This window comes from Polistes canadensis, unplaced genomic scaffold, assembly GCF_001313835.1.
Source record: "Polistes canadensis isolate GaletaPanama2010 unplaced genomic scaffold, ASM131383v1 scaffold_66, whole genome shotgun sequence".
NCBI classification, from domain to species: domain Eukaryota; kingdom Metazoa; phylum Arthropoda; class Insecta; order Hymenoptera; family Vespidae; genus Polistes; species Polistes canadensis.
In genome coordinates, this window is record NW_014569613.1 from 76,654 (window position 1) to 95,892 (window position 19,239).

The 19,239-nt window shown below is 27.7% G+C and overlaps 2 protein-coding genes across 6 annotated transcripts in view; one reads left to right on the forward strand and one right to left on the reverse strand.

Moving 5' to 3' along the window:
* LOC106786134 (alpha-1,6-mannosyl-glycoprotein 2-beta-N-acetylglucosaminyltransferase) overlaps positions 1-16,208 on the forward strand; it is a 37,414-nt gene extending 21,206 nt beyond the window's left edge. For 2 of the 5 annotated variants that reach the window (XM_014747216.1, XM_014747215.1), the window contains exons 2-10: positions 657-705; positions 2,637-2,666; positions 5,845-5,907; positions 9,338-9,521; positions 10,111-10,533; positions 11,191-11,500; positions 12,310-12,627; positions 14,108-14,358; positions 14,762-16,208. In XM_014747216.1, the coding sequence (XP_014602702.1) occupies positions 2,660-2,666; positions 5,845-5,907; positions 9,338-9,521; positions 10,111-10,533; positions 11,191-11,500; positions 12,310-12,627; positions 14,108-14,358; positions 14,762-14,990 (1,785 nt within the window). In that variant the 5' untranslated portion in view covers positions 657-705; positions 2,637-2,659 and the 3' untranslated portion in view covers positions 14,991-16,208. The remainder of the gene's footprint in view (positions 1-656; positions 706-2,636; positions 2,667-5,844; positions 5,908-9,337; positions 9,522-10,110; positions 10,534-11,190; positions 11,501-12,309; positions 12,628-14,107; positions 14,359-14,761) is intronic. The other 3 variants (XM_014747218.1, XM_014747217.1, XM_014747219.1) reach the window with 2 other exon arrangements.
* Positions 16,209-17,033: 825 nt separating this feature from the next.
* The window catches only part of LOC106786112 (protein D2-like), a 5,634-nt gene continuing 3,428 nt past the window's right edge, over positions 17,034-19,239 (reverse strand). Inside the window, exons 4-5 of the mRNA XM_014747157.1 lie at positions 17,908-18,118; positions 17,034-17,330 (exon numbers count right to left, since the gene is read on the reverse strand). Of these exons, the coding sequence (XP_014602643.1) occupies positions 17,192-17,330; positions 17,908-18,118 (350 nt within the window). The 3' untranslated portion in view covers positions 17,034-17,191. The remainder of the gene's footprint in view (positions 17,331-17,907; positions 18,119-19,239) is intronic.

The following is a 19,239-nucleotide window of genomic DNA, read 5'->3' on the forward strand; positions in this document are numbered from 1 at the left end:
TATATATAATTTTATAAGATAATGATAGTTAAATGTGCAATAATATTTTATTACCACAGCGATTTTGTATAAACAAAATATTATTTTTAATTACTATTAGATTTAATTTATAGAGAAATACTCGACCTATATCTACAATTAAATAATAATAAATCTATGTTCAAGTGTTTTATTTAAAATGTTTTAATTATATAAATAATCTGATTTTTGTACAAAGAAATTAAGAAATATAAATAAAAACCGGCAAAGAAAAGAAGGTTGGAATCTCAGACTTTGATTCCTTCCGGTTCGTTTCCCACGCTTCAGACTTCCAACTTAATCGTGTTTAACCTTGAGAACTTGCCTTCTATGTTCCCTTAATTAATTATGCGAATCAGCAAGCCGTGCTAATTATTCCTCCTGCCGGCGTTAATTCCGGACTCAGAATCGGAAGTTGCTGACCCGGTCCTCTCGGTACGATAATCTCATGCCAATTAACGCTTAGAAGATATTTTCTTCTTAAAGATTATAAAGACAAACGAACCGGGGTATACTCATTAACAAGCTACTAATCAGCATCCAGATTTTTCTCAAGTCATTTTTGAATAAGACCATTGACCGTATCTTATATTCATCCAATAAATTTATTTCTTTCCTATTTTTTCTTTTTGTTATAGATTTTTTCAAAATGGAGGACCATCCAACGAGCTGTCTTCTTTTTTTAAGGTAAATCATTTTTGTGATATCAAATTTCTGTGTATTGCAATGATTCGTTATGGGATAAAATCACTCTAACTTTCCAAAAGATAACTTATTTTTAAAATTTTTTTTATAAGAATATGATAAGTGTTAGGAAAAATTTGTTTAAGGGATTTTATTGTATACACTTTAAACGAGATTTACAAATTTTTCTATTGCAAGTCATCACAAAATGGCAATAGCACAGTTCAGCAAAACTCACCTCGCATAGAATACAGTGTTTCGCAAAACTTTGACTGTTGGTTCACTTAAAATTTATTCTAGTACTATATAAATACATTATTTAGGGGAGGACGTAAAGGACTTGAATAAATATCAAATATTTATTTTTCGATGTAAAATATAACGAAAAATTATTCAGATAAAGAACAAAATTTATTGCATGATGTGAAATCCCTAAATATGAGATTAGCTTTGCTGAACTATGGCGCTCATTTTATGATTATTTGCAAAGAAAACATTTGTTAATGTTATTTAAAAGTGTGTATAATAAAATAATGTAAAAGAATGTTACACCTTACACCTATCATATTTCCAAAAGAATTTCTCAAAAATAAGCTATTTTTACAAACAGTAGAATGGTTTTACCCCCTTTAAAAAACAAAATGACACGTGGTGTATGCGAAGTTTGAATTTATAAAATACGAACACGAGAATGAATTCGTGATAGACCCATCCTCGTCCCTCGAAATTCGAGATGGAAAGAGATTCTGTTCAGTCTCTGGTGCATATGTACTCACGAAGTCACATTAGTGGCAAGCTATTTGATAGTTTGCCAAAAAAAAGACTACATGAATTAAAGTTATTGCTCGATGGATGGAATTTTTACACGTACTGTAAAATCCTCTCTTTCTCTCTCCTTTTCTACGAATATTATAATAATATATATATATATGTGTGTGTGTGTGTTTATTATCTTGAAATTATTTCCACATTAAATTATCTATTTATAAAATATATTTATTATATTACAGAATAACTTTATGCGGTATCTTCTAAGAAAAAAAATATAAAAAAAACCGCATAGAATTATTAACCAATCGTCAAATAGAATTTTTGTAATAAAATATCAGTCTAAAAATTGTATAATTAAAATAATTTATATCTGTCATTTGTGGGTTTGTATATAATGGGGTTTATTTTCAATTTATATTGAGTTGGGGAAAAAGTTTCGTATTTTAATGTAAAAATGAAAGAATTTTTTTTGTAATTTTTCCTATTCAACCTTCTTCAAATGATTAAAAACTGTGTTTTGTGGTTATATTTAATTTCTTACCGATATCATAACTGTTAACGTACCAGTCTTGCACAATGTTTTCCATCACTTCATCAGTACTAAAGTTCATTCATTTATCAAGAAAATACGAAGGAATTTTTTTCCCGATCCATGTTCTTTACTGTAAACAAAATTCATACAAAGTTACGATTCATATTTTTATAAAAAAAAAAAAAAAACAAAAAGATAAGGAATAAAAATAAATTTGTATGAATTGAAAATAATAATGCGTTTCAATTGAATTCTAATAAAAATGATTATCAGTCAACTTTAATATAAGAGAACTATCTTAAAAGATAATTAAATAATAAATTAATTAACCACAGTGTAGAAATTCCATAATTTTGTGATTTTTATTTCGTAAAAAATTAAAAACTCACAGAATAACTTTTACATAAAATTCTAATTTTAAATATTCCAAATTGAAAAATATAAAAACACATACGTGACATTTGAAATTTATTTGTTATAAATAAAAAAATACCATAGAGCATCATAGGAGTCAGAATAAATAAAATTTTCATCGAAATGTTTTACGCGTTTATAAGAATAATAATAAAAAAAAACCAATAAAAAAAACAATGTAATCTGTAACTACAATTTAATGTATCTTTTGTTTTAGAATACTTACCTAAGGATGACACGATGAGAGGTGAGTCTTTTTTTATTTCGTAAGCTTGACGACACGAAAAGAAGCTTTAATGTAGAGAGAAACGACGGTGTAAGTCTTCGTGGTTACAACTAGAACGGATTTAAATCGCATTTTGTGTACACCGATGACAAACACGTCACGAAATAACGTCTATTGCATTTCATCGATAATAATATCCTAGAATTGTTTGAATCGAATAAAATAGTTATGGCGAACCTTTTATTGGCAGCGAATCAAAATAAAGTTACAGAATTTTTTGTTATATTTCCGAATCATGGTTCAATATTTGAACATATGTGTCATTTAAAAAATTAAAATAAAATTTAATATCGAATTTTGATTTTATTGATTGATGATGTTACATATAATAAATTACATTATTATTTGATAAGTTTCATTTAATATTCGTTGTAGGAAATAAAAACAAAATTAAAATAAAATTATATTTAAAAATAATTTCGATATATTAAATATATTTTAATTATAAATTTAAACTTATATCATGGATTAAGGATTCGCCATAACTAAAACAAATAAATCTCGTAATTAAACATAAAAGAAAATTTTGTAGAAATAAATATATAAACGTACAAAACTAAAATGAAAATTGAAATATGCAAAATATGGAAAAAGCTTCTACCTTCGTAATCGTCTAGGCTCGTTTTAATTGAATTTCACTGCGAACAAGATTCCCTTTTTCCTCCAAGATAATAAAATTACTTAGAATCAAGATATCCACGTACGCGTAACGAGCTGTGGCACGCATCGCGAATCGTTGCACGCAATGCATCCTCGTAATTCGCGTGGAAACAGTCAAGGAAAAGGAGAAGAAAAAATGAAAGAAAAAAAAAAAAAAAGAAAATATTAAATATAAAGTTGCGGATAAGAAAAAAGAATAACACTTTAAAAACGAATTATAACTAGCGAACGAACCGAACCATATTTCTTAATGAGCGATTAAAAGATTATTACGAATTATCTAACGCAATGTGATTTTCCAATTTTTTTTTTACGGTTCGTGAAATCCTTATTTGATCTTAATTTAAAGATATTTTATGGAATTTTTCTATAGGAAATTTTTCAAACACGACTCTATAAAATATAATATAATTAAATAAGAATTCGTGGAACCCTTTGAAAGATTACTTGGTACCTTAAGATTCCGTGGGAACACAGTTTAAAGACCACTGATTTAATGCATTTGAAAACAAAAATAATAAACAATATTTTGTTTATATATTACACATATGTATGTACGCGTATACGTTTATTTATGTTTGTTTTTATACCTAATATATAAACATGAATCAAGTGAAGTAATCAAGAAATAAAGGATTACAATATCTCGAATGTCTTACGCAAGATAATACATCGAGCATAACGCAACATCTATGATTGTTTAAATTAACATTAAATTAATTAGGAATACTTTCTAAAATTAAATTTATAGGCAAAATATAATCAATAAGAAATTATTATATAATATAAAAGAAATCATTATTTATGGAATGTCTCAAAAAAAAAAGAAATAAATTCAATTACGTTTCACTTTAAGAGTTGCATTACATAAATACAATTTAATTAAAAGAAAAATGAATAACAATAATAATAATAGCAGTTCAGCTCTCCTAGTTGTAATAAAAAAAAAAAACTAATTAATTATTTAATAGATGTTAAATTTCATATCTAATAAATACGATTTAATTACTTAAAAAAGATATTAATTAAATAAATAATAATAACAAGAATAGCCGGTTACTTATTGGTTCAATAAAAAAAAAATAAATTTAATTAACTTGTTTATATTTTAAGAGTCGCATCAGATGCATCAAATTTAATTAAAGTTTTGTTTCTTATAAATTTAAAAAAAGAAGATCCAAGGTCACTTTTATATCTCTCAAAAAAAATGTATTTAAAAAAATCATATTGCATATCTTAAAATGTAACGTAATTTATTGCAAATTAATTAACACGTTTTTCGATACAATTAACAAATAACAAATAATTTTAAATAATAATTATTTAATTAAACACATCTCTCCTGCATATTATTATAAGCTACAGCAATTATAATTAAAAATTGATCAACTTAAACGATACGATATGGTAAATGAAAGAATATTTATTTTTTGTTTCTATTCTTCTTTTGTTTTTTGTTTTTAATTGTCACGTTAAACGGAGAAATACCAACGTAACAAATACACATATGCCTAGTATATAGAAATAGAAATATTATTTATGCATTTATGCGTATATACGTTGCATGTTTGTGACAACTGTAATTATTCGTCGTCAAGAGCACATTATCAGAGAGACGATACAGAAAACAAAAAAAAAAACAGAAAAAAAAAAAACAAGAGAAAATAAAGAAGAATGTCTGAACACTCCTTCAATAAAATTTTCTCTATCACAGTTGTAGATTGTGTCAAGCTAATCAATAATAAATATGGATAATCTCGAATTATTATTTCTGTATGGAGTTTAAATTTATTAATCAGTGAGGAGTATTTTCGATGCTTATTCGAATCAATCGTATTATACAACATATAAGATATATATATATATATGTATGTTTATGTATGTGTATAACCGTATATAAACACATAAAAGCATACACGTAGGCTCATATCTAATATTTAAAAGTAGGCTGTGTTCGTAGAATATCTGACGATATCGTATTTTTAATTTATTCGCATACGATATTTACTCGTTACAACGAGTTAACTGTTTATGGTCTACCAAAGTTATTGCAGAAATGAACGTATTCAATTTTAAATAGGATAATCGTATGTGTGTCGGTAATATTCACAGTAAATTGATAATAAGTGTAAACAATGGAAATATGTGAATTTAATATACGGTTTTATTTTATTTATTAAACTTATTTAATATTATTAATATTCATATATATATAAATCATCAAATAAATTTATATTATTTATTAGGTTTGTTCTTCCTTTTTTTTTTTCTTTTATAAACAAAATAAACATTGCTTAGCATCAGGCAGTGAATAAAATATTAAGATAATATAAGATAAGATATAGTATACACCATAAATTAAATTTCTTTTTCTTGTTTTTGGTTTTTTTTTTATAGATAATATCTAAGTAATTATTTTAGAAGAAGTATAAAGCCGAGATAATATAACAATTATTCTAAACATTTTTTTTTCTTTTAGGAAAACCACAAACTTATTCTAAGCAGAAATACGCAAAAACGATACGCGGAAAAAGATCGGGAGGTAAAACAAACAAATTTCCATAACATAGTATAAATATTAATGTTCGATGTTGATTTCACCAATTGTTCTTTCTTGCAAATCCATTTGTCCGAGAAAAGGCACCTCAATATTTTACATAAACGTATACGATATTACATATAAATAGTATTATGCAAACATTCCTACATTAAGTATGCACATTTTCATCGGTGTTTCGTTAAAGTTTCATTAGATTTGCATCATTATTTTTTACAAATATTCAAATAAATTTTTTTATACCAAAAGAATTCTTTCTGTGAACTGAATTGTATTCTACATTTTTAACTTACAATTAATCTTTCATGTAAAATCATCCTCTTCTCTCGCTTATACCACAAATTACAGGACATTCTGAATATACATTTTTTGTAATATATATCCTTCATATTTTTTTTTTCACCTATATATATTACCGTAAAAAACTTGAATTTTACACGAAATAACTAAACGTCTTAGGGAAAGCATTTTATTATACACTTAAGCTAGTTGTTGTGTTTTAGCAAATAACTAACAATAAGTAAAATATAAACTCACAAGAGATAAATAATTAAAATATAAGATTGATATCTAACCTATTTTAAAAATCTACCTTTTTTATTATACAAATGCTCATAGTAGTTCATTCTTATTTCTTCTTGTATTTTACAAAACAAATGTTCTGTTAATCATGCTGTTTCTATTATATTTAATTTCCTTTTCATACTTTAACAAACTCACCTTTCGTGAATTATCTATATTATCTAGTTAAAGTATGTAATTTTGCCTTTTTTTATACTTTAACAAATTAGTATAGTTATTTCATGAATTAACGGTAACATATATATCATTTTAAACATTTAACCAATCCACATAGAAGAACATATTCGTCCGTTTTACTGCGAAAGACTATCGATCCCCGTCTTCTATTACTATACATATATATATAACCATATTATATATATATGTTATATGCACATACATACATAAACATATATACACCGATACTTCGAAGCATGTCGTTGTTCTTTTCATGAAACTACTCGTTAATCGAGTGCACTTTCTTCTTCGATAATTTCACTAGAAACTAATGAGGGGGTCACGAATATATATATATATATAAAAGAAATGAAATACGTTGATTAAAATCAAATCTAATCGAATTAAATCTTATTAAATCAAATTCAATTAAATGGAATCTCAGTTAAAAAGAATAAAAAGAAGAAGAAGAAGAAAAAAAATAGATCGAAACGTTGATCTCGCTTTTAGTATCATTTGATTAATTTACATTTTAACAATTATATTTATTTTTGTTGATTATAAAATAAAATGCCGATTAATATGCAATTTAAATATTAAATAAAATAACATTAATGTGTACATACACACATTAATATATATTTATGAATATTTGTATCAGTTTTTCAATATAATATGTTTCCTGTTGCTATAATTTAAAATGCAATTGTAAGAAACGAAGTTTATATTTGAATTAATAAACCCACGTACTATATTGTTTATCGGCTCGTAATTATGAGAACATTATTCCACTAATAGTTTATCAGGAAAATTCAAACAAAAGATTAATAAGATCATTCATTGGATAAACCGCACATGATATCACATATACACAAATAATGCAAAAAGTTACCCCATCGAACCTTAATGATCTGAAATTAAATAATCAATTTAATTCGTACATTTTAATTACAACAACAAAATTTAATTGACAGAGCTTCATTTCTATTAGAGTTTATTTTGTTTTTATTCATGTTTTATTATTTATTAATTGATTATTTAATAATGCATGGCAATAAACAAAAATAATTGATGAAAGTAGAATGGTAATTTGTATAATAGTATAATATAAAAATTGTTTTATTGGTTGTTACTTATTTTACAGGAAAAAGATCACAGATATTAGGTATATTTTACTTTCTTTCTGGTTTTGTTTTTACATTGTTAAAATTGCTTAATTAATAATGCATAATATTAAAAATAATAAGATATAAATAATAAAATTAGCTTGGATGTTTTAAAAGTTCATCCATGTGTTAGTAATATTTTACAAAACAAGGACAATTTTTTATCTTACTTTAAGGGTTCGTAACCTTCCTACATAACTTGGTCCAATTAAAATTAACCAAAATCGAGATAAAAGATAATACTCAAGGATGTACCTACTTGAATTAAAAATACATATATTGTACATTAAAAAAAAGCATGTTGTAAGTGTATTATATTATGTAATAGTATATGTAGAGTGACTCTCAAAAATATTAGGAAACTGCAGTATTGATTATTAATTTAATAAATTTATATTTCGTTTGTTTAATAAACAGATTATTACTAAAAACAATAACCAGGATAATTACTTTATAAACAATCGAAATATAAAATTTTAAAATAGTTAATCACACTTCAGTTTTCAAATAAGTGTATTTAAATATTTCTATCGTTTCATCGTTATTCCATTGGTTTATTTTTTGATATACCATATATATATATTTAAGATTCGATTATGCCACACTGATCACTTTCTTTTTTCTTTATTTTTTTTATTTTGTTTCAGGAAAACGTATCTCGTTAACCCACTTATTTTGTCATGATGTTTCACAAGAATTTTCAAAAGTTAGAAACTCTTGTACATTACCTCCTATCTTATTTTCTTTCACTATCGTCAAATCCAACTAAAATCACTGGGTTTGACAAGAAATTTCATTGCGTTTCCCTCGTTATTACGTTGTGGAACGATTGTAGGTCGAGCAGTATATACTATACATACTATACATGAGTTTTGTCTAGTTATATACTCCACACTCAGTGTCAGACTCATGCTTTGTTGCATTTCATTACTGTGTGTTTCTTTCTCTATTGCGAATATGATTTCACTTATTAAGAACGTAACAGCACCTGAAAAAATATTACACATTGTTATGATCAGAAAATAAATTTGTGTACATGTGTGCGTGAGTGAGGATACGAAACAATTTTATTTCGATTAAGCAACTTCTTTCTTTTTTATCAATAATTTTTAACTAAATTTCAGAGATATTTATAATAACAGTGACTTTATTTTAAAATTTAGTACCGCGAGTAACTCTTGTGATTTAAAATAACGTTTATTTTAATCAAAAATATATTAATTTAGATATTAAGGAAGAAAATTTAAGTGATGCGTACCCCTATCTCGTGATATATCATTATATCACAAAAAAAACTAATAATATCAGATAATGTAGCTCCTTAAACCATTCAACTATTGTCTACCACATTTTTTTCTACCATCAACAGTTTTGGAAGATATTTAAGTAGATCGATTTAAATGGAACACCCTGTATATACAATATACAATATGATATAAAAAATGAATAAGAGGAAATAATTCAATTTTAAAGTAAAAAGTAATCTAAAAATTTGACATTGTGCGACACAGGGGTCACAGCGGTTGGAGTGGTGAGATCAGGTCGTGGTACTTTACTGAGGACACTTGTCCTCGTATTTCTGGCGACGTTTCTCTGGCTGCAGCTTCATGTGATCAGCTTAACCGGCGGGGACACGTCTGGACAGTCTTCGGCTAACGAGACGCTTTTTGCGCTGGTCCCACAGGAACTTCATAGGTTCGTTCTGTATTCTATTCTTATCAAATCCACCTTTTCAATATACAGTTACCATTAATATATATATATTTATTTAAATATATCAATAAGTAATGTCTACATATTTAAATAAATAAAATACATGCTATTGTATTTAAAAAAAGAAAAAAAAACAGAAAGAGAAAGAAATGATCGGTATTTTTCATTTAACCTTTGAGCCATGGAATTTTTATAAAATAAAAAGACTCATATTGCACAGAAAATTGTATTTCTTTTTTAATTGCACACAATGTTGATTTATTTTTTATTAATAAAGGAATAATATAATTTACACAAACATAAAAGAATAATAATAAAAATTAAATTACGTTTTTCGATATACAATGGGACTCAAATAGTCCTACCGTGCACAAAGGGCTCAAAGAGTTAAATAAATATTTTTCTTTTTTTCTTTTTTTTCCTAATAAAACATTTCAAAATTATTAATTGACTAAACTCAATCCATTAAGAAAAAAAAAATAATAACGAGAGAAAACAGTTATATCACAAATTAACTTACCACCAGAAGTTTCAATATTTTCTTTTTCTTTTCTTATGATAATTAATGAAGGTTCCTGAAAGAACGGCGTAATGCGTCTTTGACGTCAAGCAATGGAACTTCTGGCACGCTAACGGATCTTGAAATCGAGGAAATTCGTCGTAACATCGATCGGATAAACTTCGAGCAAAAGGTTTACAATGAGGAAGCGTTTGGTCCACTTGCCGCTGATGCACCGATCATCGTCGTCCAAGTTCACGTTAGGTTGACCTACTTGAGGCACCTGATCGTCTCTCTGGCACAAGCCAGGGGCATAGAACAGGCTCTTCTTGTTTTTAGTCATGACGTGTGGAATCCGGACATCAATTACTTAGTTCAGAGCGTTGACTTCTGTCGTGTCATGCAAATATTTTATCCACATAGCATACAAACGCATCCTAGAACTTTTCCCGGTGAAGATCCGAATGACTGTCCGAGAAACATTCACAAGGAACAGTAAGGAAATATTTAAATTTGAAATTTTTTGAATATCCTTTTTTTCGTTCTAATTGTAAACTGATGCTGTCGAACACGGTCCATTAAAGTAACAGCAGGAATTTGCAGCTAACAATAGAAAATGGAAATAAAAGATTCCTAAAAGCTATTTTAGCTAGCACAAAAGATAAAAAAGGTTTCCAACCGTAAGGCGCGTCCTTTAATCTTGTTTCTTCATGTATTCGACATCATTGGTTCCTAAGAAAACATTAGAAATGTATAGATACCTGAGCCTTAGGGCACAGCAGGGTTTCTTTACAATTGGGATAGGTCGAGTCGGGGTCTCGAAAGTTTATAAAGACAGAAACGGTTTTTGACTACCTAACATTTAAGAATCCGACTTGCATTTTAGGATCAAATGTTCGAGACGAAATCCAACGGTCAATTCAAAATCTTATTTTTCCCTTCTAATCTTGTACTTAAACTTTTAAATCTCATAATTCTATAGTACAATTTAAATATTATAATTTTTATGCAAAGAATCCTAAATATGTTTATGTGTCATCGAATTTTCAGGATCCTGACTCGAATCGCTTAATTTTTTGTACTCGTACACACGTAAACAAATTTGAACGTTGTTATATTTTCTTATTATTTTTATTCCATATTATTTTACAGAGCCTTGTATTTAAAATGTATCAACGCGAAGCATCCAGATCTTTATGGTCATTATCGGGAGGCAAAGTTTACACAAACGAAGCATCACTGGTGGTGGAAAGCCAATAAGGTCTTCGATCAATTAACAATAACGAAAAATCATACGGGTATGGTCCTATTCCTTGAGGAAGATCACTACGTAGCTGAAGACTTTCTTCATGTGTTGAGACTAATGGAACGCACCTGTAAACACAGCTGTGAACGTTGCAACGTTCTTTCCTTGGGTACATACCTCAAGACCTACAACTATTTCGCTGACTTCAGTCGTAAAGTGAGTAAGAATTCTAATAATAAGTCTAACTAAATCGAAATAAATTGAAACAATGTAAGTCTTTCTGCAACATCTATTGCGAGGAGTGGGCAATGGCCGATTTACACGCTGGAACACTATGCTTTATTCTAATACACTTTACACTCTTTTAACAAATATTACGTTCTCGTGTATTTCTTTTGAAATTGCATTTTATAATCGGGATGTTTTTTTCTGTATCAGAAAAAAACAAAATTAAAAAAAAAAGATCTGCGCCTAATTTTTTGTACATAAGCTCTGAACAAATCAAAACAAAACAAACGCTTTGAATTTTCGTTACTTCATTTACAGGATTTCATTTGATCACAACACATTTCCATATCATCGCTGAACTATCGTATCTTTGGTTTACCTTTTTACAACATTGTAAATTCACTTTACACATGTAAATACGATACTTGTTATTATCGATATTTAAATTTAATTTTTATTGTTATTAACTTAAAAATAAAAAAAAAAGAACGATATATATAACAAGTATCGTTGGAAACCTTCCCTCACGCAATAACGAGCGAGTATGCGAACAAATGAGACGTTGCAACTTGCTCGGAATGTTGACAACACCGTCACCACAGCACAGAAAGAAATTCACTCTGTTTGAAAAACAACAATCTCGTCTTCGTTTTCCTAATTGTTGAAGTGTTTCTCTCCAAATTCTCTCCAAATGTTCTCCAAATTCTCTCCAAATATTCTTCCCCTATTTTTCTTTCTTTTTCACTTCATTGTGAAAGGTATCTGTGTCGATGTTTCACGCACGCCCGATCCGTTAGTTCCTTGGCGTAAACGGCGCCTTACAAAAGGAACTACTACATGGATTAAAGAAGCACGAATCACCGGGACTGCAGAATCCTCTCATCAGTAGCAGTATTACCAGCAGCATCGGCAGTAGCAGCAGTAACAGCGATAGCAGCAGTAGCAGTATCAGCAGCAGCAGCAGCAACAACAACAATAACAACGTTGCTGTTGGCAACGTCGTTGGAGGACAAACTGTTGCTGGAGTGTCGACCTATCAGAGTTCTCAAATGGTGCATGCTGCACCTTCTTGGGCTTTCCAGCTCTTACCAAGTCTCTACACCCACTATCAGAAGGTTTTCAGACCCAGATGCAAAAACACACACAAAAACGGAATATTAGAGAATTGATTAGAGACATTACAATCCTCCTACAATCCCAATCCTATTTTTCTGATTATTATCTTCAAAATATCATCCTTTGCGAATCTGAGTTCGCATTTTGATCTTGCTTCTATGTCACCTGGCACTTCTTCTTATTATTATTTCGTATTATCTCAATTTACCTTTGTTTTTTTGCACGCTTTTATAATCCGCAGTTATTCTCTAGGGTATATATTAATTATTATCATTTTTATTCAACTAATAGGATCAACTGATATAACGCATAACCTTCATCCATCTTTTTTTACATAGAGAATATTATGTTTGATAATCCTTGTACTCGGAATGACACATCGAATAAGACAACCATGATCATTTCTAAGAACTGGAATTTATATTTTTGTTACGTACAATTGTCTCGTTCGATGTAACATTTCTTGCTTTTATTTTAGTCATCGTGTAGTTAACGCTATTATTTATTTTCTTCTGAAAAAGCATCTCATTATTCAAACGACACTAGAAATGTTCTTCGTTTGTCAATCGATATTTTGCTTGAACGAAATGTACAACCGAAGAACCCCACTTTTGTTTATTGTTTTCCTTTTCTTTTTTGCTATTCTCTACTTTATGCACAAGCGTTCCTTTCTCATCCCTCTTTTTTATTCATCGTCTGGGGCACTATGTTTCTTTTTTTTTCTCGATCGTTTGGTTTTTTTTTTCTACTAGCTAAATAACGATAAGGCAAGCCTCGTCAACGGCATATACGGTGTATCATAGATCGTATCATACGGAAGAGTGTATACAAGTTTAATTATTGATAATGATCTCTATATAGTCTTAGTAATCAATAAATGAGCCTTCCATAGGCCAAATCGATTAATTTCACAAAAAATAAAGTCAACAATATTGATAATGTCATGTGTATACTATCAAACTATTATATTTATTATTCAATTTTTCTTATTATTGATATTAATTTCTGAATTAACGAGTAATACGGAACTTGATGCATATAAAATTAAGAATTCAATATTTACATTATTATCATTTCAATGGAATTGATATAAAATATTATAGGATAATATTTAAATAATAAGTAAGTAGTTGTGTTAAATATAAACAAAATTATGTCTTCCAGATATCGTAATATAGAAAGAAATTAAGTCTAATTATTATAAATCAAATGCTTGATGATAAATCAAGTGCAGAAACAAAAAAATTGGTATTAATCACTTTGGCCTGTTAACTAACAGCTCAAATATTGATCGTATTCAATTTAGTACAGTTTCTTGATGGGCGGTACGAAAAGGAACGTATATTTCTAATCGATAAAGATAATAAACAAACAAAATAATGAAATCGATCGTTACCGTTCCTTTTCCACGAACGTCTTTTAAATGAAATCTTGCCGAATCATAGATTCTAACATCGATCATTCTTCTTGACAACCTAGGCTGAGGTAATACCCTGGATATCGAGTAAACACAATATGGGTATGGCCTTTAATCGGGTCACGTGGAACAAACTGAGAAAGTGTGCCGCTCAATTCTGCTCGTATGACGATTACAATTGGGATTGGAGTCTTCAGCATATCGCTCAAACTTGTTTACCACCGAGCAAAGGGGCCGGTGCTGCACCACGCATTGATTCCGGCCTGATTACTATGATGATGAGAGCTCCCAGAGTCTTCCACATTGGTGAATGGTAAAATCAATATCAGAATTATTTAAAATCTTTTTTTTTTTATGTGCAATTATCCAGAATAAAATATTATTTATTAATCCAATACACACTAAATTGATTATTGTCTGCATTCGGTTGTAAAAAAAAAAATATAAATTGTGATTGATTAAAATATAAAAAGGTATAAATAAATTCCTGCAACCTTAATTTAAATACTTCAATAAAAATAGCAAATATTAAAAAAAAAATATTAAATACACTGTTAAACATATTTTCCTATACATCTTAGAAACTAATTGTAAGACCAAGTGGTTACAAATATCATGAAAAATATTCCAAATTTTGATCTTAAACACTTCATGATTCCTATTCTGCATAATTATCAATTGTTGCTGTCATAATAAATAGATAAATAATGTTTCAGCGGTGTTCATCACAAGAAGAATAATTGCGAGTCAACGGCGGTTATAGCAAAAGTTCAAAATGTATTGAGAGCTGCTAGGGATCATCTATTTCCATCGCAATTAACCTTAACGGTTGCTGGTCTGGCAAAAAAGACTAAATTGAGGAAAGGTAACGGCGGATGGGGAGATGTTAGGGATCATCAGCTCTGTTGGAATATCACGATGTACCCGGACCTTGTCCTGCCTTAAAACATTTCATCAAAAACAAAATAAATAAAGAAACATAAAGAACATCCCAAATAGGGTGTTCATCATTATAAAAGACAACGTACTATTACATACTACTTAAAAAAAAAAAAAAAAAAGAAACAGAAAAGAAATTTAGATGCCAGCTGTACTTACCAATTGATTGTTCGTATATTCCAACACTTGTTGTCATCGACACACAGGAATCGTTTCTATATCGTTTCATAAATCGGATCAGTGAACGTGTTGGTCCAAGAAAAGACTCTATTTCTACGATACGAACTCGATTTTTGTTAAGTATCGAGCTTGTTATTTTAAATATGCGTCTTTCAAATCGTGATCTCTGGAATGAGAAGAAAAAAACAAACCAACAAATATGTCTATCGAAATTTGTATGAATGTACGTCACCATAGTGTATATCTGCAAATGAGAATAACGAATTTATAGTATACATATATATAATATATATGTAAACATATTTATATATGTGTGTGAGTGTGTGTATTGAGAGCTAAAAAAGCTTTCTATATTTCGTTAAAACAAAAAAAAATGGCGGATATCACTAAAACGTGATTACTACTCACATGAGGATTACGTTTCCTCCTATTACGTTTAGATAAATTGTTGAGTGTTAATAAATCCTTCCTAATTTGAAAAACACGACGTTGACATCACTGCGAGAGAATCGTTAACAAAAAAAAGATTAATATAAAACATAAAGTTTAACTATTAAAGATGATGATGATGATGATGATGATGAATTCCACCCCCATACGATTTATCGATTCTTTCCCAATTAAAAATCGTGATTTTTCAATGCTGACATTTGTTATTAATAGTTATGTAAACAATTAATTGTTATATTAGTGACTTATATAAAAAAACAAAATAATCGTTGTTTAACGTATCTCAACACCATGTAATACGTTCCTATTTTTCGATGATACACAACTTTCAAGAAGAAATGGAAGTTTGTAACAAGAAATGTGTTTTTTGTGTCCTTTGGCATGGAGTAGGAGGAAGATGAAGAAGAGGATGATAAATAATAATAATTATTGTTTAACAATTTTGCATCGAAGAGTATAGTCGGGCCAGCAAAGAGACTTTTTCAAAGAATTTCGAGTTTCCGAAAGTCACACATAGGCCGAAGTTTGCCCCGAAATGCGCACATACATTGTAACTCTAGTCACAATAAACATTTGACGATATTTCATTCCATTAACAATCAACCATTTTTATTTTTATTTATAACTATTTATATATTTATTTATTTTTAAATCATATATATATATATATATATATATATACATACTGCATGATTAAATTCATTACCGAAGTATTCGAAGGAAATTAGCAAAATTAATATTATTTTTTATATATTTTTGTCATTTAGAAATTTATTATATTCATTTAAATGTGTTCTGCAGTCATTTAATAATATATAGTCATTTAAAAATTAATAAATATTAAACGTTTAATTTAAAACTGAAAATAATCAGAGTAATTTGACTTTTCATACTTAATGATCAATAATGATCAATAATTGTGAAAATTTTAAATATTGTTTTGAGCAAAAGTTCGATACAATAAATAAATTATTACGATATGATTATTATTGATTTAAGTATAATAAAAATGAAAATAGTTGAAAATGTTCATCGAATGAAATATTATCTAACAACTACTAGTCATTATGTAATAACCTATCGATAAAAAAAATGGAAAAAAAAAAAACTAATTGTATGAAAATAATCAATTTTGTAGGAGGTAAACGCTTAGACTAAGAATTTATTACTATAGAAAGGGATGTGCTCAAGACATCTTTAAAAAACGTAACTCATCTCGAAGAAGAAAAAAAGAGAGAGAGAGAGAGAGAAATAGGATTATAATATCGTGTACATTTTATATTTATAACGATAAAAATGAGATGAAAATAAAAGCGGATTAATAAAAAGAAGAAAAGGAAAATAAAAAAAAAAATAAAAAAATTAGTTAAGGTCAATATAATATGAAGGAAATATACATACATCGAAGAACTAACGTTCTTATTTCAATTATTATTATTATTATTATTACTATTATTATTATTATTATTATTACTTTTATTATTATTATTATTATTATTATACTTTTCATATAAGAAAAAAGAGAAGACAATAGAAGACGAGATATGAGATAACTCACAGTATAAAATATGAAAACTTTATAATCCTAAACGTTTATGATAAGAAGGTACGTTATCGTCGTATTCAACTTTCATGAAGTTCCCTGCTATTGGTCCCTCCAAACTATATTTTTCCACGAACTTCTTCGTTGAAAATCGACTACGGAATCTGCCATCCCTATAATTTATATCAAATATTTAATATGAATTAGAGCATGGAATTTTAAGTATGATTACAGAATGAATATTATTTGTGTTGTTCAAAGGACAAAAATTAATTCCATTTCTAAAATGTTCTTTAAATTTTAAAGCCAAAGAATTGGATTGTTATTTAATTATTATGTTAAATAATAAATTATAGGACAATGTATGTAATTTTATTAATTTTTTGTACTTTTTATTCTGTAGAGTTAATTAATTTGGCTAACGAGTGACTCATTTATTGGGTCAATATTTTTTTTTTAATATTTTTAGTTAATATTTTAAATGAATGATCAATAATTATAATAAAATATAAACTGACGTAACCCTAAAAAAAAAAAACACTATTTATAAATTACTATTAATCATTTATTTGAAATACTAATAAATTATTATTTAATACTGAACATAAAAAAAAAAAATATTCATATATATATATACTAAGTTTTTTATTTTACAAAATACCATTAATTAATCAAAAATACTGACCAAATAAATAGAAAAATATTAACACACACATAATAGTATTCTAAATAATAATTAATTATACATACCGATTACTCAATCTTCTCTCGTCAAAGGTAATAGCCCCTTGATTTTGTTTATACAGAAGAAAAACGTAACGATGCTTTCCAGTATCTTTGGGTGGAGCTGGTCCTACGTATTCAGCAATAATTTCACCTTTAGCAACATTTTCTTCAGGTATGTTTCCAACTATCCAATGACGGAACTCTCGGTTGTATCCTCTTGTTGGAATATCAGGATCTATGAAACAATAAGAAAAGAAATATCAATTGGAAGTTATTTTACGATTACGTAGTTGTGAGTTTCATACTGAAAGAAAGTATTGCAGATTATATAAAACATGGTTCAATGTCCTCGTTTTACAAACATGATTAATTTACTGAAATATTAATACTGTGAATAGTGAACATTTTTTGATAATGGATTCAAATTAAATAAGAAATATTCTCTGTGCTTAATTTCTTCATCAATAGTAGTAAAAAAAGAAAATTAAATAAAAATTATAGTGCAATTTTCTTTAAAATTAATCCGAATGTGCCTGCTGTTTAAGCAATGCATTACTTAGATAATGAAGATTTTCTTAAAAGAATCTTCTAAAAAATTTATTCTATATCTAATTTTTAATCAACTTTTCCTGAAGGGTCACTGAATAATCCACAAATTGTTCACACATTTAAAGATTCTCTAGAAATAAAATATAAATAAATAATACTCTATTAATCTAGTAGCTAATTTTACACATATTTTTAATATTGCAAAGATTTGAGATCTTATTTTTTAAAATTAATTTACCAAACTTTAGTTAAAATTCAGGGATCACCTAAACTTCTTTTGCAATTTATAAAATGACTCACAGATCATGGAATCTCATATAAAACATCTAATTCTTTTATAATCAAATTTAAACGGATGATTCGCGAATGGAAAGGTGACGACATTTAACATTTTCTCATTTACGGATTTCAATAGATCAAAAGTAATGAAACGAAGTCGAGCGTGCAAACAGGTTTCGAAGCTGGTGAAAGTAGTTTGTCTCTTCAATGATCTAAGGTCATTCAAGTGTCGTGTCACTCCTTTCGTGCTTCTTCGAAAAAAGAAAGGATTAAAAAAAACAACAATAAGAAGATTTAAATCCATATAACTTAATACTTAAGTATATTGGAAACACTTAGAAATTAGATGTAAAATAAAAAAAAAGATTGCTTTAATAATTAAAAATAATGTTTTAGTCTAAAAATTATTTTTTTATTTTATATTATTATTATTATTTTTAATGATGAAATTTAACAGGGAACTTGGACATGAAAGAAGTAGAACTATGTTTGATTTAGTTGGACGTTTCGTCCCTTTATTGGGACTTC